This window comes from Lissotriton vulgaris, chromosome 12 (genome assembly GCF_964263255.1).
Source record: "Lissotriton vulgaris chromosome 12, aLisVul1.2, whole genome shotgun sequence".
Classification (NCBI taxonomy): Eukaryota; Metazoa; Chordata; class Amphibia; order Caudata; family Salamandridae; genus Lissotriton; species Lissotriton vulgaris.
In genome coordinates this window covers 409,725,359-409,751,504 of record NC_141700.1, presented here as the reverse complement: position 1 = coordinate 409,751,504, position 26,146 = coordinate 409,725,359, and the positions used below count along the sequence as shown (strand labels likewise).

The 26,146-nt window shown below is 50.0% G+C and overlaps 1 protein-coding gene across 5 annotated transcripts in view; it reads right to left on the bottom strand.

The window, feature by feature from the left end:
* CHD9 (chromodomain helicase DNA binding protein 9) overlaps window positions 1-26,146 on the bottom strand; it is a 2,197,083-nt gene that overhangs the window by 167,575 nt on the left and 2,003,362 nt on the right. For all 5 annotated transcript variants that reach the window (XM_086945174.1, XM_086945175.1, XM_086945176.1 and 2 more), the window contains one exon: window positions 2,270-2,409. In XM_086945174.1, the coding sequence (XP_086801300.1) occupies window positions 2,270-2,409 (140 nt within the window). The remainder of the gene's footprint in view (window positions 1-2,269; window positions 2,410-26,146) is intronic.

Below are 26,146 nucleotides of genomic sequence, written 5' to 3'. Positions count from 1 at the left end.
CTCTCCAGCCTCGGGCTCCTGCCCTCCCGCCCCCACCCACGCAGCACCAGCTGTTTGCATCCCCGGTGTTCGTTTTGGTTTTTCTTGTGATTGCATTTTTAATTTTAAAAGATATGACTGTTATTTTTCTAAGACTAATAAAAATGCAATCACAAATAAAAACAAAATGAACACCGGGGATGCAAACAGCTGGTGCTGCGTACGTGATGTGGGGGAGGGAGGGCAGTAGCCCGAGGCTGCAGAGGGACAGAGAGAAGCAGTTTAGAGAGGCCAGTGATTAAGCTCCTGAATTTGGGGGGGGGGGGGAGGAAGGGGGGTACATTTCCTTACATAAAATCACACAAGTGATTAGGCAATCAAACATGATTCTTTGCCATATACACGTTTTACTTCATAAACATAATCTTGCATAATAAATATGAAATGTAAAATACGTTTCTGTAATTTAGTTTGTTGTTGGAAATGGAACTTCCACAGCCTTTATGAAGTGAACAGAGAAAACACCATCAGCTCCAGACGGGTTTTTAAATATAATTGGGCATAACGATTACATTTGATGAACCGCATTGCAATACACGTGCACAGATTGGTTTATTTTCTGCTGAGTTCAACAGTGCATATGTTTTACATAAACCTTTTTAGACTGGGGGAAGAAAGAGGAGTAATACAATGGTGATCCTTTTTCTCATTGCAAGACAAAATCATGCTGTGTTTGAGAGTAACATTTTGAAAGGCATCTGATGAATGTGCACAGCATGGAAGGTGCGATCTCATAGCAGAATTAAAGTGGACCCTTTCACCTCACATTGCTGGGTAGCACAGTCATACCCATTGCATGCTATACTTGCCCAACTTCACTCTCTGTCTAAACTCACCTGCACATTGTTGATTTGGTAGAAGTGAGGACAAGCAGTCCCTCCCATAGCCATCAGTTGTTAGCAGGGCTCGGAGGAGCCATTCCAGTGTCATCAGTAAATATTGAACGGGTTTTCAGTGGTCTTCATTTCATTAACAAACCAGAAAGAGCCTCAATGTCTGCAAAGTCTCTGGAAATGCACATGTGCTTGTACTACAATGGCAAAGTTTTCACATGAATGTATTGTGTTGACCAATAACAACCCGGCGCTGGTGTGCATTGTCAATTTAATTAAATCCAGAAAAAACTAGATGTAGTGGCGTCTTTTGCGTGTGGCAAAAATAAATGTGGATAAATACAGAAAAAATGCCCAAAAAATAAATATGGATAAATACAGACGGAAATGGTCAAAAAATAAATACCATAAAACCGGGAGCCCTATTAATAAATATCTTGTTTATTTTCATAACTACCTGTGTGGTGTCCTTTCATTTGGTATTCAAGAGGTTATATGTGGTAAAACAGCTGGCTTCACAAGCCAAAAGAGTTTAGCCTAAGACTGCTTTGTCCATGCTACCATTAGGATAGCTGGTCTATAAGGTTGACTTTACAACCAATCACCATAAGGGTTGTTTGGACTGATACAAGGTGATCACTACAACTAGTGAGCATCATATATCAGGCCAACTTTTCACATGCACTAATCACAATGGGACTGGCAGTTGCACAATGAAATACTGCATACCACTGGAAAGACAAATGTGTTCAGAAAAGACAGGCCAACTCCGGAGGATAGATAGGTCAATGATGGAAACTTAATGTTAACAGTGTGTCTGTGACAGATAATGGGTCTGTAGCAACAGCAATTTCTAACTCATTACCCAGTGGAGGAATTGTAAAGGGCAAGAGATGGCCAGTCCAACAACAGGATGGTGATTACTGTATTTTACAGAATGACCAAAAGGGAACCCTAAATTGCTGAATATTGCAGATGTTGACAACGAGGGATTATTCACATTTTTGGACTGAAATCTTTGCTGAATTTTTGACACTATAAAAAGGTGAAAATATGCTGTACATGATCAACTTTTAAATGGAAGAGGAAATGACAAAAAAAAAACTGCCTGGGACAATATAATCCATTCTTCAAAAGTCTTCTGTTGGAGGTCTCAAACCCTCACCACTTCTTCAGGTCGTTCAAGGAACCTTCACCTGCCAGAAGGCACCAAAAAAGTTTCCCAACCACATGTTGAAATTGGTTACAAAATCTCTTGACAGACATACAAATACCTACTGGTCAGTTAGGATTAAATCAAATGGATATCAAGACACTTGAAAGTTCAATCTACTCATTGAAATCATAAAGGAATAGGCGGGTAACATTTTTCAAGCAAACATGGACAATTTACTTACATGATTTGCAGCTTTGTTTAGGTTCATAAACAGGATGTCAACGCCCTCCACATTCTTCCTCCTTCCTCTTCTTTTTTTAACTATGGGCTGTCTGTCTAATATACTGCCATTAACATTTCCTGCTAACGGACTGGCTGTACCTAGTCAAAATATTGAAGCAAAATTAATTAAACACATTCTGTTTAACCTTTAATAGATGCAATGTTTAATTTAGAAATTGCTATAGCTAATGATTCTCGCCATTCTGCAAGGAAGCAGACATATAGAGTATTGCTCACTATAACAAATACTTTGTTAACATACATGCTCGCACACATACACTGTTCCCTGAACAATACTTTCTTTCATATGAAGAACTATGCCTTCCAAAGATTATTCTTGTTGTATTTTAAGCAGGGACGAAGCAGCCCACCCACCTATAGAATGGTAAAATGTGGGATACATACATATATGTAAACTTACGCAGGTATTGCACTTTATAATTTAGGATCTCTGTTTCCTGTTTTTACAGATTTGTACAAGTAAATACAGATAGAAACACATTTATTTTCCTGTCTGCATTTATCTTTAAACATGGATTGTAAGAAAGTAAGATAAGCTTTCATGGTTACCCCCTCTTTTTGCTAGTGTTCGTAGATATTTTTTGACTAGTCTGACTCAGATCCTGCTAATTAGGACCCTAGTCACTGTGCCTCCTCCCAAAAATTGTCATGGAAATGAAGGAGTTACTTACCATAGGTAACAATGTATCTGGAAGAGACAGTCTAGCCGCAGATTCCTTAACTTAGAATATCCCCAGGCGGCAGACTGGTTCCGGAAAACTTTCCGCAGCAGCACATCTGCACGAAGGGGGGCGGCGCCGCACGGCTCTTCCTTGACGTCTTCCACAGACGGGACGTCAGCGGAGCCATATATGCCCTCGGGCGCGCTGACGTCCGTTTTCGTCGGAGAATCTTTTCTGCGCCACAATGCGGAGCCACCATGTGAGCGGGCTAGATGAAGGCAAGGACACAGTATCTTTGCGTTCAGGGGATTTATTTAAACTTAACAGAAGTTTCCTCCTTCTTGGACTGGGGCGATAATAAGGCACTGAGGATTCCGGTTCGTCGTCTGGCAACAGGCAGCTTTTTGGAGTCCGACGTCGTCTCTCCAGGATGACTCCTCACACGGCCATGCCCCAAAAGAAAATGAAAGATAGAGTCAGGAAATGTTCTCTTTCCTAACTTATAGAGGGAAGGGAGTGAGGGAGGCACACAGTGCGATATATACAGAAGCACACAGTGAAGGCGGTGTACAAGAGGGGAAAGTGGGTGTTCGGGAGTAGGGATCTTGTGAGGGGATCGTTCCACACTCTTCTCCACGCCCAGCCTGCTATTCACGCTCGTACCTGTGTAAGCCACTCTTCTCCTGAAGAGCGGCTGGGTGACGCATGAGTACGTTGGCCTCCAGGCTCCTCTCGTCTCCCGCTCAGGATCATGGTACTCTGACTCCGCTGGGATACTCGCTCTGTTTCTCTCGACTCCGCGAACTCCGTCTCCTCCCCTGATTCAGCTTCACTCCGTTTTGTTGGCTCGCACGCTCCTCCAATGGGCGTCCAGGCTTTCAAGCCGTCTTCTCCTGTGACGTTGGTAAACGGGGCGGGAACTCCCGCCAACTCCGCCCAATTAAAGTAACAGGGCTCCGAGTCTGGCGCCGCTGTAATGCACGGAGCTTGAATGGGTGGGGGACACTGTGAAGAAACAGACGGGGAAGGAGTGAGACCAGTTCTACAAGACGGTGATGTCTGTCTTCTTCCTATGGGCCCCTCTTCCCCGTCACACACCACCAAAAAACTGTTTAGAATATGGGAACAGTGTGCGAAAATGATGAAAGGCCATGGAATGGTGAAAAACAGCACCATAAAGGAGAGTGCCAGGCACTGTATATTGCAAACTAGTAAAAGAAAAGAGCAGAGCACCACTCTGGGAAGCAACCCCGCAAAAATGAAGGCCAACCACCCTTGGAGTTAATGAAGATGTAAACAACATCATGGAAGAACTGTTACGTTTTCCAGCACTCCTTTGTTGTTTTCTATATAGTGTGTGACCGCCCTTCTGGTGTCCAGTGTGTGTAGCGCCCTTTCTGTGCTTGAAGTAAGTTTTTGGAAAAAACGTGGTTTTTGGATTGTTTGGATAATGTGGAATCGAGACACCACCTTTGGAATGAAGTGTGGGTCCGTTCTCATTACAATCTGGTCGCTGTGTATTTGTAGGACGGGCTCTTGGAGTGTTAGTGCTTGCAATTCACTTACTCTTCACAGAGACGTGATAGCCACCAAGAAGGCTGTCTTTAGTGTGAGCATGTGCAGTGTCTCCTTGTGAATAGGTTCAAAGGGCGCCTTTATCAATTGAGTCAGCACCACGTTGAGGTTCCATGTCGGTGCTGGCATCCTTTTTGGGGGTGCGATCCTTTTAGCTCCTTCCAGAAATCTTTTCACAACTTGGGAGGTGAAGAAACTCTTCCCTATTTCTCCCCTTGTGTAAGCTACTACCGCCGCTAAGTGCACCCTTAGGGATGTGTAGCTTAGTTTGCTTTGTAGCAGTTGTGTTAAGTATTTCAGTAATGTGGATTCCCTTGTGATCTTCCGTTGTAGTTTCACCTTGATGCACCATTGGGAGAACCTTTTCCATTTTGCTATGTAGCACTTCCTTGTTGTCCGTCTCCTCGCCTCTCTGAGTACTGCCACAATACTTGCCGGTAGTTTGAGGTGTGCAAATTCTAGCCATGCTTTTCAGGAGCCATGCTGCTAGGCTGAGGCTCTCTGGCTCTGGGTGCAGTACCTTTCCGTTATGCATTGTTAGCAAGTCCCTTCTTTTTTGGAACCTGTGTGCTGGCTCTTGTGCCATTTCTACTATCTGTGAGAACCAGGACTGGGGCTATCAATATTAGCATCATGTTGCTGATCCTGCATTTGTTGAGTACTCCAGGACTGTCTGGGCCACTGAGGTGCTATTAGTATTAGCATCATGTTGCTGATCCTGCATTTGTTGAGTACTCTGTGTATCAGTAGTATCGGGGGGGGGGGGGAAGCGTATGCAAATGTCTTTGACCAACTTATCCATAGCACATTCCCTTTTGACCGATGGTCTGGTTGCGACGTGTTGGCATTTTGCATTCTGGTGTGTTGCAAATAGGTCTATTTGCTGTGTTCCTCACCTTTGGAATATTTTTTCTATTTCCTGCTGGTTGATCTCCCATTCGTGGGATGCGGACGTCTGCCTGCTGAGTCGGTCTGCTTCCACATTGTCCTTCCCTGGTAGATGTATTGCTACTAAGTCTATTCTCAGTGGAATGGCCCATGTCCATATCTCCTGTGCTAGCTTTGATAGCGCTACTGAGTATGTTCTTCCTTGCTTGTTGACGTTGAACATGGTTGTGGTGTTGCCTGTTTGGATCAACACCTGGTTCCCGTACAGCTCCTTCTGAAATGCTTTTAAGGCTAGGAACACTGTCTTTAGCTCTAGGTAGTTGATGTGTTTTACCGCATCTTTCTGTGTCCATAACCCTCACCTTGAGTTAGTTCATGTACGCTCCCCATCCCAGGTGGGAGGGATCTGTTGTGATGGGTCACCGTTGGAGTTGGTGGTGTGAATGGCTTCCCGTGTGCTATGTTTTCTTTGCTCCACCACGCTATTTCTTGCTACACTGCGTGTGACAACCACTAGATCTTCCCAACTCCCTGTTGATTGTGACCATTGCTGTTGGAGCCATTCTTGGAATGGTCTCATGTGGAGTCGAATATTTGGAACTAGGTGTATGCATGACGCCATCATTCCCATGAGCTTGCTCACGTCCTCACTGTCAGAGCTTGCCACTTGTGGTAGCAATGGGTCTTCTTCAGTAGTACCTGTGTTCTCCTGGGGAACACATTGCCTTGTATGGTGTTGATCTCTGCCCCTAGGATATCTTCACCTGTTCTGGTTCTGTTGAGGATTTTCCCCAATGTATAGAAAACCCTAGTTGCATTAGCGCTTGAGTAACCTGCTGAATGTGTTGTTTGAATTGGCTGTACGAGTTTGCCTTTACAAGCCAGTCGTCGAGGTACGGGTATACGTGCATCCCTTGCCTCTGTAGGTGTGTTGCTACCGCAGCGAAACATTTTGTGAACACCCTTGGTGCGGACTTTAGCCCGCATGCAAGGACTGTGAACTGGTAGTCCGTTTCATTGATCACAAATCTTAGTAGGTGGTTGTGTCTTTTTTTCAAGGGGATGTGAAGGTAAGCGCCTTTTAGGTCTATAGTTGCCATGTAATCCCCTTCCTGTATCTGGGGTATTACTTCTTGCAGAGATGTCATCTTAAATCTTTGAGTCCTTATGAATTTGTTTAAGAACAGTAGGTCCAGGATAGGTTTTAACGTTTCGTCTACTTTTGGTAAGAGGAAGTAGTTGGAGTAGACCCCCTTGTTTCTTTCATTATACGGCACCGTCTCAATTGCCTCCTTCTGTAGGAGCTCCTGTGCCTCTAGCAGCAAGAGTGATAGTTCTGCTGTAGTGTCCCTTGTAGTTTGGCCTCTTGTTTGGAGGTGGTCTTTCTAGTTCTATGCAGTAGCTGTGTTGTATGATGTTTAGTATCCATTTGTCGGTTATGACCTTCTTCCACTCTTGGAAGAAGTGTCTGATTCTGCCTCCAACCGGTGTTATGTGCTTGAGGAACTGTTTGTCTTGTGGTACTAATAGTTTGTCTTTTCCCTTGTATTGTTGCCCCCCCGCCCCCCCTAGAGGTGTTGTGCGGGTGGGCGTCCTTACAGCGGAGTCACTTTGAGGTGGGTTGCTGTCCTCCTCTTCTTGTCTGACCTCGCCCATTCGAGCGCCCTCGAAAGGATTGGCCCCGTGGCTGGTACTGCCAGCTTTGCTGTTACTGTCCCAGTTGCTGTGTCTGATTGCCTGCTTGGTAACCCTGTTGGAAGGCTTGATGTGATGTTCCCAGCTGGCTGTTGCCTCTGCCTGCCGGTCTCCTTGAGGGGGTGCTCCTTCTCATCCCCCTGAACTGCAGCGCTCCCATGGACCTTGCCATTTTATTGTCTTTTTTTAGCTGCGTACGTTTATCGTCAACCGGAGTGCCGAACAGTTGGTCTCTGTTGAAGGGTGTGTTCAGGATGTTAGTTTGGACTTCTGGCTTGAAGCCAGAGATCCTCAGCCAGGCATGCCTTCTCTCCATAACCCCAATCATCTGCCTACTGGATGTCTCCGCTGCATCCAGGGCCGAATTTAGGCATGTGCTGGCTATGTTCCTTCCTTCTTCCACAAGGTGGTATGCCCTCTGTTGGTACTGCTCCGGAAGATGTTTGAGCAGTTGGCAGACTTCATCCCAATGATGGTACACATGTCTGTTAATTAAGGCATTGAGTTGGCGATGCGCCATTGAATCGCCGCACTCCTCTCCATTTTCATTCCTGTGAGGTCCATCTTCCTGCTCTCCTTGTCTGGAGGTGGTCTGGAGTTAGTGCGTACGTTTGCCCTATTCCTATCTGTCGATGCTATTATCGAGTCAGCAGGTACTGATCCCTGAATATATGCTGGGTCTTATGAGGAATGTTTATATTTCTTTTCTGTCCTCGGAGTCACTGACTTGCATACAGCTGGCTCCCTGAAGGCCTCCCCCTTCCATGGTCCAGCACACTTGGGAGCATGGGTTCGAATTGGCTCCTGGTCTGCGTAGGAAGCAGTCTCCAGGAGGAAAGAAGCTTAGGGCTCCTCCTCCTCTAGCTTCCCTACAGAAGTGGCTGCAGCGTTCTTTATGACCATATTGCATATGCCAATGTCGTCCGGCGGCGAAGGCCTCAACGGATAGGACTACACCCTCTTCTGGGTTTTCGGCGTTGAGATCCTGCCACTCCAGGTCTTGGGCCTCTGAGGATGTTGAGTCCTGGTAGGTCTATTGATCCTCTTCGCCTTCTGCCTCGAAGTAATCTAGGCTCTCTTCCTCTTGGTCTTTGGCTGGTTCCAGCGTGTGCTTCGGCTGCGGGCTTCGAAGGGATGATGTACCGGCTCATCAGGTCGTCGAAATCCTTTTACCTCTGGAAAATGTTTGCCATTTTGGAGTCGAGCCTTCTCTTCTCCATCTTGGCCGCCTGTTCAGCGTAGAGAGCTCTGACGCTTCGCGGTCGTCAGCCTCAATGTTGCCTTCAACTCTTTATCCCTCAGCGTCGAGCGGTCCTTTTCAAGACTGGGCTTCGACGACTTAGGTTTTTCCAGAGTTTTCACCCGCTAGGAGTCCTTTTCGAAGGATCCGCTGGGCCGTGTGCCCTTGAGGGCAACTGCGGGCGTCAAGAGTTGACAGCAGCGCTCATTTCGAGGACTTTGCATCACTCTTTCGAGCGTCGGTCGGGGGCTTTTGGGTCGACGAGACTCTTAGCTCCTTCGCCAACTTCTCGGTTTAGACGACCGTGCAGTCTTCTGGTCCCTCCACGATGTTGTTCTCTTCCCCACTGGAGAGGCCCAAGTCTCAGAGCGTTGGGGGTAGTCCTTGCCCCTGCATGGTGTAATTTGCCCTTCGCTGCCTCTCCTGAACTCTGAGAGTCTTGGGTGTAAACGCCGAGAAGGCTTTGCAATCTTCACTTCGATGGTCAAGCGGCAGGCAGAGGTTGCAAACTGGGTGCTGGTCCTTCTGTGCATATTTGTGATGGCAATTGTTGCAGAATCTGAATGGAGTTTTGTCCATCTCCACGCTCAGGGAGCCCCCTGTGTGCGCATTCTCTGTTGGATGTCGAAGTTCTTGGTGTTTGCCCTACTCTTCGCCGTCCCGGTTGTCCGACCTGCAGTTGGTGTGCTGAAATCTCCAATCTTCGCTGATGTTTGCAAATTTCCGTTGATTCCGTCTTCAAAAGTTTCTGGAACTCCTCTGTGACTATCCAGACCCAATGGCCGGAAAAAAGAATCTGAAGATGGCGACCAAAGGTAGGAGCTTCCCCCGGAAGCACATCAACGTAATGAAGGACACCAAATGGTGGGATGACAATGTCCACCTGGGCCATGAAAAAAAAAAAAAATGTGAAGAAATACTACGATTCCGGACCCAACCAATAGATAGCGGGATAATGCACAGCATAGTGAATTCAGAAAGATTCACGCTGCAAAACAGTCGGGACCAATCGAATGGTCCAAGGATTCAAGAAGCAAGTATCCTAAAGAGAACACTCCTCTTGAGAGTGGTACAACAGGAATCCAAGCAGAAGTGTGGAAAACACCTGTGCGGAAAGCAGCAGGGAAATGTGTAAAAATTCCTGTTGGAAAAGTGCCCCGAAAACGAGGGCACAAGACAAGGTACAGTAGAAAGACAAGCCCAGTAAGGGCTGAAGTACGAAAATATTGTTTACCCTGCCCTTGAAAGGGGAGGGCGGAACCAGCACCACAGAAGTGGAAGAATCAACGCAAACACCCTATGATAGAAATCATACCAGGGTGCATTCCCAGGTTGCATCAACACTAAGAAGCATACTACATAATGGTTTTATCTTGGAGCAAAAAGAGGATAGGGCGTCAGTGGTGAGAACTGCGACTAAACTGAACAGAACAAAGCCTTAAACCCTTGGGTGCTCCTGACGAGCTGAGCTCGTCCTGGGAGTGGCACACAGTGCTCGTGAGCTCATGACGAGCTCAGCTCGTCAGGACACACCCCAGGAAATCCCTCTGGTGCGGGCACCAGAGGGATTCCCTTTTCTCCCCCAAAGCCTCGGGAGCTGGGGAAGAGCTTTCCCAGCTCCCGAGGCCCCTACCCTGTTTTCCCTGAAATGACGATCAGCGCGCACGTCGCGCGCACGTCATTTCAGTGAAACTGAAATGAGCCAAGAGGCTCATTTCAGTTTCCCTTGCTACGTGCTCAGGGGCTATCTCAGTCCCCTGAGCACGTAGAAAGATGGCAGAGGTATCGTTGGAAAGGGGACAATCTCCCCTTTCCAATGGTACGCCTGCAAGTGGATCCCTGCTTGGGGATCACCACAGGAGGGCGATCCCCAAGCAGGGATCCACCCACTAGACACCAGGGAGGGGGGAGCGGCCCCTTGGGCAAGGGCCTTTGCCCCACCCAATTCTATTTGGCAAAATTTAGTCTTTTGGGGAGGGCAGGCCACTAGACGGCAGTTTTTTTTTTTACAAAGTAAAAATAAGGGTGGGGGCTGCCCAAAATGGGCATGCCCATGCCCCCACATCCCCGGAATCATTACAGTCTTTCTGCCCCCCCCCCCGGCAGAAAGCCCACTAAACACCAGGGTTTTGTTTTTTGACTTTTTTTTTAGGGTGGGGGCTGCCCGAAAGGGGCACGCCAATGCCCCCACCCACCCGCCACCATTACAGCCTTTGTGCCCCCCCTGGCATTTTACTAGGGACACTAAGGGGAACGCTGTGGGGTTGGAAATTTGAGCCGGCACGGTGATTCCACACACAAATATGTAGAAAATCTGTTTTTTCAGCTAAATTTGAGGTTTGCATGGCATTCTAGGTAGGAAAACCTAGGGGGATCCATGCAAGCCACACCTCATTGGACTCACCCGGGTGTCTAGTTTTAAAAAATGTTTGTGTATGGTACTTTCCCAAGATGGCTGGGGCCAAAATCTCAGGTGTCTTCCCAACCCCCCCCCCAACCAGGTAGTTCTGCTATAGGTAATTCTGAAGTCTCCACAGTACAATTTGGGCCAATTCCTGTTGCAGCCACTATGCCCACCCACACAAGTGAGGTGCAATTTTTATCGGGAGACTTGGGAGAACGCTGGGTGGGAGGAAATTTGTGGATCCACGCAGATTCCAGGACTTTACCACACAGAAATGTGAGAAAAAACGTAGTTTTTCTTGCGAATTTTGAGGTTTGCAGTGGATTCTGGGTAGGAGAATGATGGGGGACCCATGCAACCCATACCTCCCTGGACTCCCCTGGGTGTCTAGTTTCCAAAAATATGTGGGTTAGGTAGGTTTCCCTAGATGGCCGCCGAGCCCCGGGGCAAAACTCATGGGACCCCCCCCCTTGCCAAACCAGGTTGGTTTGTGATAGGTAATTTTGATGTCGTCTAAATAGGTTTTGGGCCCTTGCCTGTCACGGGTCCTTGACCCACCCACGCAAGTGAGGTACCATTTTTATCTGGAGACATGGGGGAACGCTGGGTGGGAGGAAATTTGTCGATCCACGCAGATTCCAGAACTTTCCACCACAGAAATGTTGGGAATTTCTTTTTTTTTTATACAATGTTTTAGGTTTGCAAGGCATTCTGGGTAACAGAACCTGGTGGGAGGCAGTCAAATCTCCCCATCCTGGATTCCCCTGGGTGCCTAGTTTTCAGAAATGTATATGTTTGCTAGGTTTCCCTAGGCTCTGGCCGAGCTAGGCTTACAAAACTACAGTTAGGCACTCTGCCAAAAAAGGATAATTTTTCACTGTGAAATTGAGGTGTGACCACGTTGCGTTTTGCGCCGTTTCCTGTCGCAGGCACTAGGCCTACCCACACAACTGAGGTACAATTTTTCTCAGAAGACTTTGGGGAATGCGGGGTGGGTAGAAATTTGTGGATCCACACAGATTCCAGAACTTTCCACCACAGAAATGTGGGGAAAATGTGTGTTTTTTGTCAATTTTTTAGGTTTGCAAGAGTTTCTGGGTAACAGAACCTGGTAGGAAGCAGTCAAGTCACCCCATCCTGGATTCCCTTGGGTATCTATTTTTCAAACATGTATAGGTTCGCTAGTTCGCTAGATTTCCCTATGTGCCGGCAGAGCCAGGGTTCAAAAACTACAGCTAGGCACTTTGCCAAAAAAGGGTAATTTTTCACTGCGAAATTGAGGTGTGACTGTAGGAGAGTAGGGTCTGCTATCCTATAGTCACCCCAGATTTTTGCTTTTTGCTTCACTGGTTTATGACTTAATGTGGCTGTCGGCCTGCCAATCAGACCCACAGCCTGCTGTTCTCCCTCTAAATTTATGCCAAGGCACTTTAGGTGCCTTACCAATTGGAACATGGATCACCTTGTGAGCCCCTGTACAGTGTACCCTAGGTACCCAGGGCATAGGTGCATCCAAGGCCTACCAGGGGCTGCAGCACGTATTGTGCCACCCCTGGCCTGGCCTTACTATTTGACACAACTGGCTGATCACTCAGCTGGGGCAAGGTGGTATAATCAACCTTTGCTTTAGGTAAAGTATCTCTATATCTAACCTATACAAGGACACACAGTAACGCACAAGTTACTACTTGTGTAACGATATATCTGTAGGAGACATTAGTTAGTGATAGATTCCTTACCTTAGAATATCCCCAGGCGTCAGACTGGATCCGGAAATCTTTGCGTAGCAGTACCCTTGCGCGTCGTGAGGCGTCGTCTGCGGCTCCGCGTCCGTCGTCGGCGCCGTGATGACGCCGCCTCCGCGTGCTGACGTCAGTTCTTAGATCAGCTTTTCCGCGCCAGAAACGCAGAGCTATGCTAAAAACCAACGCTGGTGCCTTGAAACTAGGGCCCTGAAAGGGGAAGACCGTAACCCTAGATATTGGTTGGCAGAACGGGGAGGAAGGGTGGGTCGGTAAGGAATCTATCACTAACTAATGTCTCTTACAGATATATCGTTACACAAGTAGTAACTTGTGCATCTGAAAGAGACACGTTAGTGATAGATTCCTTACCTTAGAATAGATACCCCAGCAATACCAACCCCGGTGGTGGGTCTGCGAACCAATAATCACACCAGAAAGTCCTGGAGGACGGAACGGCCAAAGAAGCTATCCCTCCGGACTTGGCTGTCCAGGCAATAGTGTCTTGCAAACGTGTGCAGCGAGGCCCACGTAGCTGCCTGGCAAATGTCCTGCAAGGGCACTCCTCTGGCCAAGGCAGTTGTAGTCGCCGTGGCTCGAGTGGAATGAGCCCTCAGCCCAACAGGAGGTTCCTTCTTGGCCAAGGAGTAACATGCCTAGATACACAAGATGATCTACCGCAAGATGGTCCGCTTGTGCACCACTTTCCCCTTCTTAGCGCCCACGTAACCAACAAAGAGTTGGTCATCCACCCGGAACTGGCGTGTGCGATCCAGATAAAACGAGAGCGCACGTTTTGGGTCCAGATGGTGGAGCCTCTCTTCCTCTCTCGAGGGATACAGAGGCGGAAAGAAGGTGGGCAAGGTGATGGATTGCCCGATGTGGAAGGCCGTGACTACCTTGGGCAGGAAAGAGGGCCTTGTCCTCAACACAACCTTGTCCGGATGGACCGAAAGGAAATGAGGTTTACAGGATAGAGCCTGGAGCTCACTCACTCTCCTGGCAGAGGTGATGGCTACCAGGAAGGCAGTCTTTAAAGTAAGAAGGCGGAGAGGACAGTTGTGAAGTGGCTCGAAGGGAGCGCACATCAGAAAAGTAAGAACCAAGTTCAAGTCCCACTGAGGAATCACGAAGGGCACAGGAGGGAACGTATGCGTGATGCCTTTCAAGAATCAATTAACAATAGGGAACTTGAACAAAGAAGGTTGATCAGGCAGCCTCAAAAAGGCTGAAAGAGCAGAAAGGTAGCCCTTGATAGTGCCCAGAGCAGAGCCCTGCTGGGCAAGAGAAAGAAGAAAGAGAAGAACCTCAGAAAGAGGGGCAGAGAGAGGATCCATAGCCTTTGATGTGCACCATGCCATGTCCTGGCTGCCTTAGACCCTGGAGACTGGATGGTAGTGTTGGACTTGCAGGACTCATATTTCACATCCCCGTCCTGCCGGCCCACCGGCGCTACCTGCGGTTCACGGTAGGCCACGAGCACTTTCAGTTTACCGTGCTCCCCTTCGGCCTCACCAGTGCCCTTCGGGTGTTCACGAAAGTGATGGCGGTGGTCGCAGCTCATCTGCGCAGATCAGGGGTTCCAGTCTTCCCCTATCTCGACGATTGGTTGTTGAAGGCGGGTTTGTATCCCACCTCCAGACTACGGCCGATCTCCTGCACTCGCTGGGGTTCTCCATCAACGTGCCGAAGTCAAACTTGTGCCCCTCTCAGAAGCTCCTCTTCATCGGAACGGTTCTGGACTCGGTGCAGTTTCGGGTTTATCTTCCTGAGCAGCGGGTTCGCGATATTCAGGCTCTGATTCTGTTCTTTTGGCCTTCATCCCAAGTCTCGGTCAGGATGACATTGCAGCTCCTGGGGCTTATGGCCTCCTGCATTCTGCTGGTACATCACACCAGGTGGCGGATGCGGGCTCTGCAGGGGGACCTGAAGTTCCAGTGGTACAAAAAACAGGTTAACCCAACATAGTCACTGTGAGAAGTTGGCCTGATATATGATGCTCACTAGTTCTAGTGATCACCTTGTATCAGTCCAAACAACCCTTATGGTAATTGGTTGTAAGTCAACCTTATAGACCAGCTATCCTAATGGTAGCATGGACAAAGCAGTCTTAGGCTAAACTCTTTTGGCATGTGAAGCCAGCTGTTTTACCACATATAACCCCTTGAATACCAAATGAAAGGACACCACACAGGTTGTTAAGAAAATAAACAATATATTTATTACTAACAAAACACCTCTGAACTCTTTATGAGATCAGATGGCTAAGCACATGACAAGACTCTTAAGAAAAATACGTTAAGATGTACAAATTACAATGGTGCCTAGGGGCACGACAAACCATATACTAAGTAAATGGTATAAGGAAATCGATAGAAGGAATGGAGCTGTCCAGAAGCTGAAGGATCGCTGGGACCTCACTACCCCAACTTTAGGTAAGTAGCAGGAGGCCCACGGGACGCGTGTGAAGAGTGTGAACTCACACGCGAGATGCGGGATAAAGTCAATGGACAGTACAAATTACGAAAAGGTAAGTAAAAGACAGTTCCGACTAGCTAGGACTAAAACGACTGAATACCTGGACACTAGGAGAGTCAATCTACCCTTGAACACCGAAATGCTCTCTTCACCTCACCCATGGGCTGCGGGTGCATAGGTGTGAAAGCGTGTCGGGTTTCCGCGTTGAAGTCTATGGAGCCTTGAAGAAAGATGCTGCAGGCGACCAGGAGGAAGCGGTCTGGAGCGATCCAAGGGTGGATCGAGGAAGATGAAGACCTGAAAGCAGAGGGGACAATGTTCAAATTCAATAGCCAGTGACCAGAGTGGAACCAGGAAGGAACCAAATGCTGTCGTCGTGATCAGGTGAAGAGTGGACGCTTGACTCTGCAGCCACGTGGACCAGGAGGTGTCTTCCACGACCAGGATGGAGGCACGAGCTGTCCCACGCAGGCTCTCGCTGTCGGCAGTGTTGGTTCCGGATTCGGCGTCAACAGGCCTTGGCAAAGGCAAGCCACGCGGTGAGTGGAAAAGGCGTCTGGTGCGGACCAGGAGGGTCCAGGGTGCTTCTCCTTTGCAGGGAAGCAAGGGCAAGTCTGGAGCAACCAGACCAGCGGTGTAGATGTCGTGGATCGTCATCTAGGAGGCCACTAGCCAGCCGGCAAGTGTCCAGACAACGCGTTGAGCAGCAATCAAGCAAAAGGGCCCCACGCAGATCTCGTGGTTGCTGGAGGGATGATCTTCTGTGCAGGAGTTGCTCGGGGCTGGGGCTTCTCAATCCCCCAAAGCACTTTCTCGAGGATGCCTCTGAAGTCGTTCTGGAAGCGAAGTGCAGTTTCTCCAAGATGGCCGGTCCCAAGTGTCTCGTCGCACCCACGGATCTCAGCTGTGCTGCAGATGTAGGTAGAGGTCGGAGAGGTCTGGAAGTCCGGGTCTCGTCGGGCTCTGAAGTCTGGATCCACCAGGGAAGACGACAAAGTTAAATGCTGGAACGCTTGATGGTGCCTGCTTGTGCAGGGTGGTCACTCCTTGGCCACAAGGGAGATTTCTTCTGTCTTCTGTGGAACAGAACGTCGAAGTCCAGAGTTTCTTCTTGTAGTTTCAAATAAGGATTAATCTAATTTGGAATGGGACCAGCTCCTACCTTTATTCTCCTTAAGGGGGCTTTACTATGACTAGGTCCCTCCTATGGGTGGGACCAGGAAGGGGGTGGTTACACCCCCTATCCTTTGTCCGGTTTTGTGCCAGAGCTGGGGCTGGAGTGCCCCAGCAACTGGTTTGAACCGGGGTATGCACAGGGACACCTTGTGTGCCCCAGGCATGCCTCATTCCTTTCAGCCCTGTCCTACCTAATACACAAAATGCTGTCTGGGGTGGTGCTAGCACCTCCCAAGGCAGGAAACCCTCTGTCAAAGCCTCCCTCGCTGGAAGGACTCCCAGCAGCAGGAGGTCAGACTTGTGTCTGTGGTGGAAGCATCCATTTTGTGATGCTGAGACTTGAGTTAACTTTAACCAGGGTTCACAGTTACATACATGTCGTGTCCCTCCAAAAGGGTGCAATGCTACCCCCGTCGCCAGAACTGGCGAGGGGGTAGTATTCCAATTCGTATGACACCTTACTCGACATGTTTTGATAATGCTATGCCAAAGTTAGCAATAACCGCAAGGATTATAATGCACTGAAGAGTATATGGTATAGCGTTATCATGGAAACAGCTAAAGGACTTGGTTCCGAAAGCTGCAGACCATCTCACATAATTCCAAGCACTCTGGCCCCAGGATTGTTAAGGCCTGCCATAGGAGTGACTTATAGGAGTATATGTGTCCATTTTAGGGTTAGATATAGGTATACTATATCTAAAGCAAAGGGTGATTACACTACCTTGCCCCAGCTGTGTTACCAGCCAGTTGTGTCTTTTTAGATGGCCAGCCAGGGTATGTTACGCCTACAACGCAACTTTTACGTCGCATTCCGTTACAACGCAGATTTTACAACGCGGGATCCATTACATCGGATGTCATTACAATGCATGGCATTACATCGCAGATGCTATTACAACGCATACTATTACATCGTAAGTATTGGTAAGTATTTAATTTTTTTTTATTTTTTTTATTATTATTTAATTGATTTAATTATTAATTATAAAAAAAATATTTATTTTTGTTTTGAAATATTATAAATTAAATATATTATTTTAAGTGATTTTTTAAATAAGTATGAGTATAGGAGTATATGTTTTGGGGTACTGAGGTATATGTTTTGGGGTGTTTGGGTATTTATAGGTTTTAGGGCAGGGTTTGGGTTTTGGGGTACAGGGGTGTTTTTAGGTTTTAGGGCAGGGTTTGGGTTTTGGGGTACAGGGGTGTTTTTAGGTTTTAGGGCAGGGTTTGGGTTTTGGGGTACAGGGGTGTTTTTAGGTTTTAGGGTAGGGTTTGGGTTTTGGGGTACAGGGGTGTTTTTAGGTTTTAGGGCAGGGTTTGGGTTTTGGGTACAGGGGTGTTTAGGTTTTAGGGCAGGGTTTGGGTTTTGGGGTACAGGGGTGTTTTTAGGTTTTAGGGCAGGGTTTGGGTTTTGGGGTACAGGGGTGTTTTTAGTTTTTAGGGCAGGGTTTGGGTTTTGGGGTACAGGGGTGTTTTTAGGTTTTAGGGCAGGGTTTGGGTTTTGGGGTACAGGGGTGTTTTTAGGTTTCAGGGCAGGGTTTGGGTTTTGGGGTACAGGGGTGTTTTTAGGTTTTAGGGCAGGGTTTGGGTTTTGGGGTACAGGGGTGTTTTTAGGTTTTAGGGCAGGGTTTGGGTTTTGGGGTACAGGGGTGTTTTTAGGTTTTAGGGTAGGGTTTGGGTTTTGGGGTACAGGGGTGTTTTTAGGTTTTAGGGCAGGGTTTGGGTTTTGGGGTACAGGGGTGTTTTTAGGTTTTAGGGTAGGGTTTGGGTTTTGGGGTACAGGGGTGTTGAACAAGTTACTTACCTTCGGTAACGATATATCTGTAAGAAACATTAGTTAGTGTTAGATTCCTTACCTTAGAATATCCCCAGGCGTCAGTCTGGATCCGGAAACTTTTGCGTAGCAGTACCCCTGCGCGTCGGTAGGCGTCGTCTGCAGGCGTCCCCTGCGGCTCCGCGTCCGTCGTCGGCGTCGTGCGCCGTGATGACGTCGCTGGAGTACATAGACGCCGCCTCCGCGCGCTGACGTCAGTTCTTTGCACACAGCATTTCCGCGCCAGGAGACGCAGAGCCATGAGAGAACCAACACTGGTGCCATGTACAAACTAGGGCCCTGAAAGGGATGACCTTAACCCTAGGTATCAGTTCGCAGAACGGGGAGGATGGGTGGGTTCGGTAAGGAATCTAACACTAACTAATGTTTCTTACAGATATATCGTTACCGAAGGTAAGTAACTTGTTCATCTGAAAGAAACACGTTAGTGTTAGATTCCTTACCTTAGAATACATACCCCAGCAATACCAACCCCGGTGGTGGGTCTGCGAACCAATACAAAACTACACCAGAAAGTCCTGGAGGACAGAACGGCCAAAGAAGCCATCCCTCCGGACTTGACTGTCCAGGCAGTAATGCCTCGCAAAGGTGTGCAGCGAGGCCCACGTAGCCGCCTGGCAAATGTCCTGCAAGGGGACTCCCCGGCCCAGGGCAGTAGTAGCCGCCGTGGCCCGAGTGGAATGGGCCCTCAGCCCAACAGGAGGCTCCTTCCGAGCCAAAGAGTAGCACGCTTTGATGCAGAGGACGACCCATCGAGAGATGGTTCGTTTACAAACCGCCCGTCCCTTCTTCGCACCCACGTAGCCAACAAACAGTTGGTCATCCACCCGGAACTGGCGTGTGCGATCCATGTAAAATGAAAGCGCACGTTTTGGGTCCAGACGATGGAGCCGCTCTTCATCCTTTGAAGGATGCGGAGGCGGGAAGAAGGAAGGGAGGGTGATGGACTGCCCGATGTGAAAGGCCGAAACAACCTTGGGCAGGAAAGAAGGTCTAGTCCTCAGAACCACCTTGTCAGGATGAATGGACAGGAAAGGAGGTTGGACAGAAAGAGCCTGGAGCTCACTCACCCTCCTGGCAGAGGTGATGGCAACCAGGAAAGCCGTCTTTAAAGTCAGGAGACGGAGAGGGCAAGAATGAAGGGGCTCAAAGGGAGCACACATCAGGAAAGTTAGAACCAGGTTCAAATCCCACTGAGGCATCACAAACGGAACAGGTGGAAACATGTGAGTGATGCCTTTCAAGAATCGAGTTACAATCGGGGATTTGAACAAAGAAGGCTGATCAGGAAGCCTCAAGAAGGCTGAAAGGGCAGAAAGGTAGCCCTTGATAGTGCCCAGAGCAGAGCCCTGCTGGGCAAGAGAAAGAAGAAACAGAAGAACCTCCGAAAGAGGGGCAGAAAGAGGATCCACAGCCTTTGCTGTGCACCATGCCACAAATCTGTTCCACCGACAGGCGTATACCGACTTAGTGGAGGGACGCCTGGCTGCCAGAATAACATCACAGACTTCAGGAGGCAAGTCAAATGGCCTCAACTGCCGCCGCTCAATCTCCAAGCATGGAGGTGGAGACTGGACAGGTTCGGGTGGAGGACCGTCCCCTGCTGCTGCGACAGAAGGTCCTCCTGAAGGGGCAGGCGGATCGGGGGACCGACCGACATGCTGAGTAGCTCGGGATACCAGTACCTTCGAGCCCAGTCCGGAGCCACAAGGATAACTTGGGCCCGGTCGCGCCTGATCTTCTTCAGCACTCTGGGCAGAAGTGGTATAGGCGGAAAGGCGTATAACAGACCGCAACTCCACTCGCGCCGAAAGGCGTCGCCGTGCGAGTGCCGTCTTGGAAACTCCAACGCGCAGAACTGATGACATTGCGCGTTCTCTTCTGTGGCGAATAGATCTAACCAAGGCTCTCCCCATTGCAGAAAGATGCCTTGCGCCACGTCCGAGTTCAGACGCCATTCGTGATCCATCGAGCACCGACGGCTGAGTTCGTCCGCCCTGGCGTTCAGAGAACCTGCCAGGTGTTGAACCGTCAGAGTCACGCCCTGACGTTCCAGCCATTGCCAGAGGCGCAGAGCCTCCTGGCAAAGGGTCCACGACCCCACTCCGCCCTGTTTGTTGCAGTACCACATGGCGGTGGTGTTGTCGGTGAACACCTGCACTACACTCCCGTTGACAAAGGGGAGGAATGCCTTCAGTGCCAGACGAATCGCCCGCAGCTCCAACAGATTGATATGGAGCCGGGACTCCGCCGGAGACCAGATGCCTCTGATCTCTGCCTCTCCCAAGTGGCCACCCCAGCCCTGGAGGGACGCGTCCGTCACGACAACGTGCTCCGGTTGGGGAAGGGAGAGGGACTTGCCCCTGACCCAATCGCGGTCCGTAAGCCACCACTGCAGTTGTCTCGCAGTGCCCTCCGAGATCAAGACGTGGTCGGACAAGTTGCCCTGATGCTGGGCCCACTGAAACTTCAGGTCCCACTGCAGAGCCCGCATCCGCCACCTGGCGTGATGCACCAGAAGGATGCAGGAAGCCATCAGTCCCAGCAGCCGCAGCGTCAACCTGACCGAGACTCGGGATAGCGGCTGAAAGATGGGAATCAAAGCCTGAATATCCCGAACCCGCCGTTCCGGAGGATAAACCCGAAACTGCGCCGAGTCCAGAACCGCTCCGATGAAAAGGAGCTTTTGAGAGGGACACAGGTGTGATTTCGGCACGTTGATGGAGAACCCCAGGTCGTGCAAGAGGTCTGCCGTCATCTGAAGGTGGTGGACGACTGTCTGGGGCGAGCCCGCCTTCAACAACCAGTCGTCTAGGTAGGGGAAGACTGAAACCCCTAACCTGCGCAGATGGGCTGCGACCACCGCCATCACCTTTGTGAACACCCGTGGGGCGCTGGTAAGGCCGAAGGGGAGCACGACAAACTGAAAGTGCTCCTGGCCTACCGTGAACCGCAGGTAACGCCGGTGGGCCGGCAGGACGGGGATGTGAAAATAGGCGTCCTGCAAGTCCAACGCTACCATCCAGTCTTGCGGGTCTAGAGCAGCCAAGACCTGAGCTAACGTCAACATCTTGAACTTCTCCTTCCGGAGGAAGCCGTTGACGTTCCTTAGATCCAAGATAGGACGTAGGCCCCCCTTGTCCTTCTTGGGCACCAGAAAGTAGTGGGAATAACAACCACGCCCTACTTCTGGCCCAGGAACGCGCTCGATGGCCCCCTTGGCCAAGAGGGCCGTAACTTCCTCCTGCAGAAGTGTCAAGTGGTCCCCCGACACACGGTGGTTCTGCGGTGGCATGGCTGGAGGAGAGGTCTCGAAGGGGAGGGAGTAGCCCCTTCGGACAATTTGCAGCACCCACCTGTCCGAAGTGATCGTGCGCCAGTGAGCGTGGTGATGGCGAACCCTGCCACCCACTGGCGTCACATGGGGCCGAAAGCACGGACTAGGAGGATTTTGGGGTAGATGCTGCGGGGGAAGGTGTGGTCTGACCCCGCCGTTGTCCCCGACCGCCACCACGGCGGTTTCCACGGCCGCCACCGCGTTGGAAGGATTGTTGCGGCGCGTGGCTGGCAGCACGTGTGGGGGCGCCCCTTCCTTGGCCACGAAAGGGACGAAACGAACCCGGTTGCTGACGCTGGGTCGAGAGACCCAAGGACTTGGCCGTGACCCTGGAGTCCTTGAAGCGTTCCAGCGCGTGGTCCGCTTTGTCACCGAACAGGTGACAGCCATCAAACGGCATGTCCATCAGGGTATTTTGGACATCAGCCGAAAAATTGGCGGATCTCAGCCAGGCGTGACGGCGAATCGCCACCGTCGTAGACATAGCCCTGCCCAGCGAGTCGGTCGTATCAAGACCACACCGAATGGAATATTTCGCTGCATCCCGGCCCTCAGCTACAGCTTGACCGAGCTTTGCCCGCACCTCCATGGGGCATTCTGGCAGCAGCTCCGCGACCGTATCCCACACAGAGTGGGTGTAGCGGCCCAAGAGGCAGGCGGTGTTGCAAGACCGCAGGCCCAAACTAATGGACGAGAAGACCTTCTTTCCAAACTGGTCATACCTCTTGGATTCCCGGTCGGGCGGGGCCGACGGGAATGCGGACTGGGAGGTCGAGGCCTGGATCACCAGACTCTCAGGAGTGGGGTGGGTAGACAGGTACTTGGGGTCGTCCGGACAAGGACGGTGGCGCCTGGCCACGTTCCGATCAACAGGCGCACCTGAAGCGGGCCTGGACCACGTGCCCAACAGAACGTCAGACAAGGCTTCATTAAACGGCAGCAGAGGCTCCAAAGGGCATGACTGCGGCTTGAAGACCTCGGTGAGGATGTTAGGCCTCACGGCCGCGACGGGGAGCTCAAGGTTTAAGGCCTTGGCAGCCCTCATCAGCACCACAGAATAGGCAGCTCCCTCCACCGATGCCACGGTTGGAGGAGAGATCAAACCAGGGTTAGGGGAGTCGTCCAAACCACTGGCATCCCCCAAGTCACCCGTCCAGTCCGGGTCATACTGGCACTCGCGAGCCAGAGGGTCCTCGGACCCCTCCCAACCTTCACCGTACTCCTCATCCTCTCCGTATTCGGAGTCAATGATGAAGACCGGCTCCTCGGGGTTCATGGGCCCCATCGGCGCCGGGACCGGCGTCGTGCGACGCCCATCCGGCGCCGCGTCCGGCGTCGGAGAAGGTAAGGGGACGGCGCCGCCCGGAGCCGGCGCCGGAACCCCACCGCCGGCCGGAACCGGCAGTGGAGAACCGGCGCCGCGCGGGGACGGCGCCGGGGGTAACCCCGATGGCAACGGCGCCGGGGAGGCCGGAAGACCAGCCGGCGCCGATCCCGAAGGCCCCTGCGGCGCCGGGGTCGGAGCCGTCGGCGACGCCGGGCCCGGAGCACCCGACGGCGCCGAGGCAGGGACACCCGAACCGCCAGGGCCCCCAGACGGTAGCACTGGGCCCGAAGGCGCCGTAGGCCCCGTCGGAGAAGCGAGCGCCCTCATGGCCATGAGGAACGCCTCGATCTCCTCAGGCGTCGCGCCATGCCCAGGGACCGGAGGGTATGAGGCAGGCCGCGCCGGCGACTCTCGCGGAGCCGCGGGGTTGGGGTCACCCGAGCCCCCGGCCGCATCGCGCGAGCGTCGGGGGGAGTCGGGGGTACGATGACGACGCCCCGACTTCTTGTGCTTCCTACCTGACGAGCCTGACGAGTGGTGTCGACTTCCGGAGCGCCCAGCGCGGCTCCGCGACCGCTCCCTCGAACGCTCCCCCGACCTCCGGCCGGACCGGGACCGCTCCCGGTCCCGACGTGGGGCCGACACCCGGAGCTCCAGCAGCTTGCGGGACCGCTCCCGCCTAGCCTTGTTGGTAAGGGCCCGGCAGTCGAGGCACGATTCCACGTCGTGGTCGGGGCCCAGACACCGGAGGCAGAGGCGGTGATGGTCTGTGACCGACATCGTGCGCTCACAGTCATCGCAATTCTTAAATCCAGGCATCCTATCAGGCACAATAGAGAAAAAAGTCGAAAAACTTGGTCAAAGACCGGAGTACTGCTCTTCCAGATCTGCGTCCACTGGCGCGGAAAAAAGAAGAACTGACGTCAGCGCGCGGAGGCGGCGTCTATGTACTCCAGCGACGTCATCACGGCGCACGACGCCGACGACGGACGCGGAGCCGCAGGGGACGCCTGCAGACGACGCCTACCGACGCGCAGGGGTACTGCTACGCAAAAGTTTCCGGATCCAGACTGACGCCTGGGGATATTCTAAGGTAAGGAATCTAACACTAACGTGTTTCTTTCAGATTTTAGGTTTTAGGGCAGGGTTTGGGTTTTGGGGTACAGGGGTGTTTTTAGGTTTTAGGGCAGTGTTTGGGTTTAGGGATAATTAAATTATATTTACCATTTTAAAATTAATTAAAATATATTTAATAAATTAAATTAATTATTTTACATTAATTACATTTTTAATTAAATTAATTAAATTAAATAAATTAATATTATTAATTTAATTTCATTTCATTATAAAAATTATGTACGTTAAACTAATTACTTTTTTTTATTAAATTAAATTAATTACAATTTTTAATAAAATTACATTTATTATATAGATATTATTTTATTAAAATAAATTGACAATTTTTAAATGTCTTTTAATTAAATTATTTTAAAAAAATTCATTACAATAAACTAAATAACATTTTTAAAAAAAGGTATACTTACCTATACTTACGATGTAATGCCATGCGTTGTAATAGCATCTGCGATGTAATGCCATGCATTGTAATGACATCCGTTGTAATGGATCCCGCGTTGTAAAATCTGCGTTGTAACGGAATGCGTTGTAACACAACGCGTTGTACTGACACCAATCCCCAGCCAGGGGTGGCATAATACATGCTGCAGCCCCTGGTAGGCCTTGGGTGCACTTATGCCCTGGGTACCTATGGTACACTGTACAAGGACTTACAAGAGTGACCCAATACCAATTGGTAGATGCACCTAAAGTACATGGATGTCAATTTAGAGAGATTAGCAGGTCCACAGCCAGGGAAAGTCGTAAACCAGTAAAGCAAAAATCTGGGGTGCCCATAGGATTGCAGACCCTACTCTCCTACAGCAATAATTTCAAGAAGAGAATGAACTGCACTGATTACCCTTTGCTAAGAAAAAGCTTAGGGGCATGTGAATGTAACATAACCCCAAATTAGGGTATCACAGGAGGAATAGAACAGTTATTAGCTAACAACAATAGCCCGTAAAAGAGCATATAACGGAACCCAAGAAGGATTAAGCTGTATAGCCAAGTGATGCCTGCACAATACCGGGTACTCAGGAAAAACTATTTAACAGCAAACAAATAGACTACGTAAGTAGTACAACTAAAAAGCTTTCCACCCACAAAACAATACTCCACGTACAGTAAGATGTATACCACAAAAAAAAAGTAATGAACTTGAGACTAAGCTCCTCAGAGTAAAATTAAATAAACCAGCTACGCAGCTGCAGAGACAATCCAGAGCAGAGGCAGGATTTAAATCCTTAAACCTTAAGATCCACAACCGTAGCTATATAACAGCTAAGCAAAAGATTGACAAGGCCATACTACAAGTGACCAGCCATGAGGTATTGTATCACTGACTTTGCATGGCTGTTAAATAAATTAGTAACATCAGAGGTCATATATTTCAAACTCTCCCTAACATTATAGGGGAATTTTGACTTTCATAACCCAGCGTGTTTGCGAAGAGCAACAGACCGAGCCATGGCTCTGCCAACAGAATCGGTGGTGTTTACTGCCGACTTAATATTAAACTTTGCCATCTTATGCCCATGGTGCGCAAACTGAAAGAGTTCACCCTGCTCCCTCCAGGAAGGGAAGGAAGGAGATGGGTGAAAGAGTCCCAAAAAGCATATTAAGCCCTGCCTAAGACACAAGACGTGTCTAACGACCTTGAGGCCGAACTAGCCGAAGCAAAGATATTACGGCCACACAGATCCAACCACCTAGATTCTCTACCCGGTGGAAGTAAAGGAGAAACATCTGGATTCAACAAAGTTATGGCAGCTTGCCGGACGAACACCTTAGCAGTAGGGTGTTGAGAAAAACAGACGAGGTTGTCTCGAGCAGGAAGAGGGCGATGGGAAATGGAACGATCAACAGAGACCCCGGTCACTGGCCTCCCCCAAGTTCCCAGAAGAATGTCATGCAGAGAACGGCAAGGGCATTAAGGGCTCAACACCTGCCACACCCCGATGAAGCAGTTCTAACAAGGGATCAGATAAAGTCACTGAACGAAGGTGCAATTTCAAGTAGCTCTCTATATAACTTTAGCAAAAGCTGCACTAGCCTCTGTCGCCATTCGTGGCAGAGAAAACAGATCAGAATTAGGATAGGGTTGTAGACTCCCATCCTCACCCAATGCAGCCCAAGAGGTTGAACAAGACTAACCAAGCGATCAACGTCACCGGCGTCACCTGAGCCACTTTGCAATGCTGGAGAAACAGCAACCGAGCCAGCTCTGACCTCGGAATGCAAAGGAGAAGACATTGGAACCAATAGTGGGTATGAGCGGCTTCACTGGCGCTGATCAGCAACAGGGCATCGATGTATCGTCATGCACCATGAG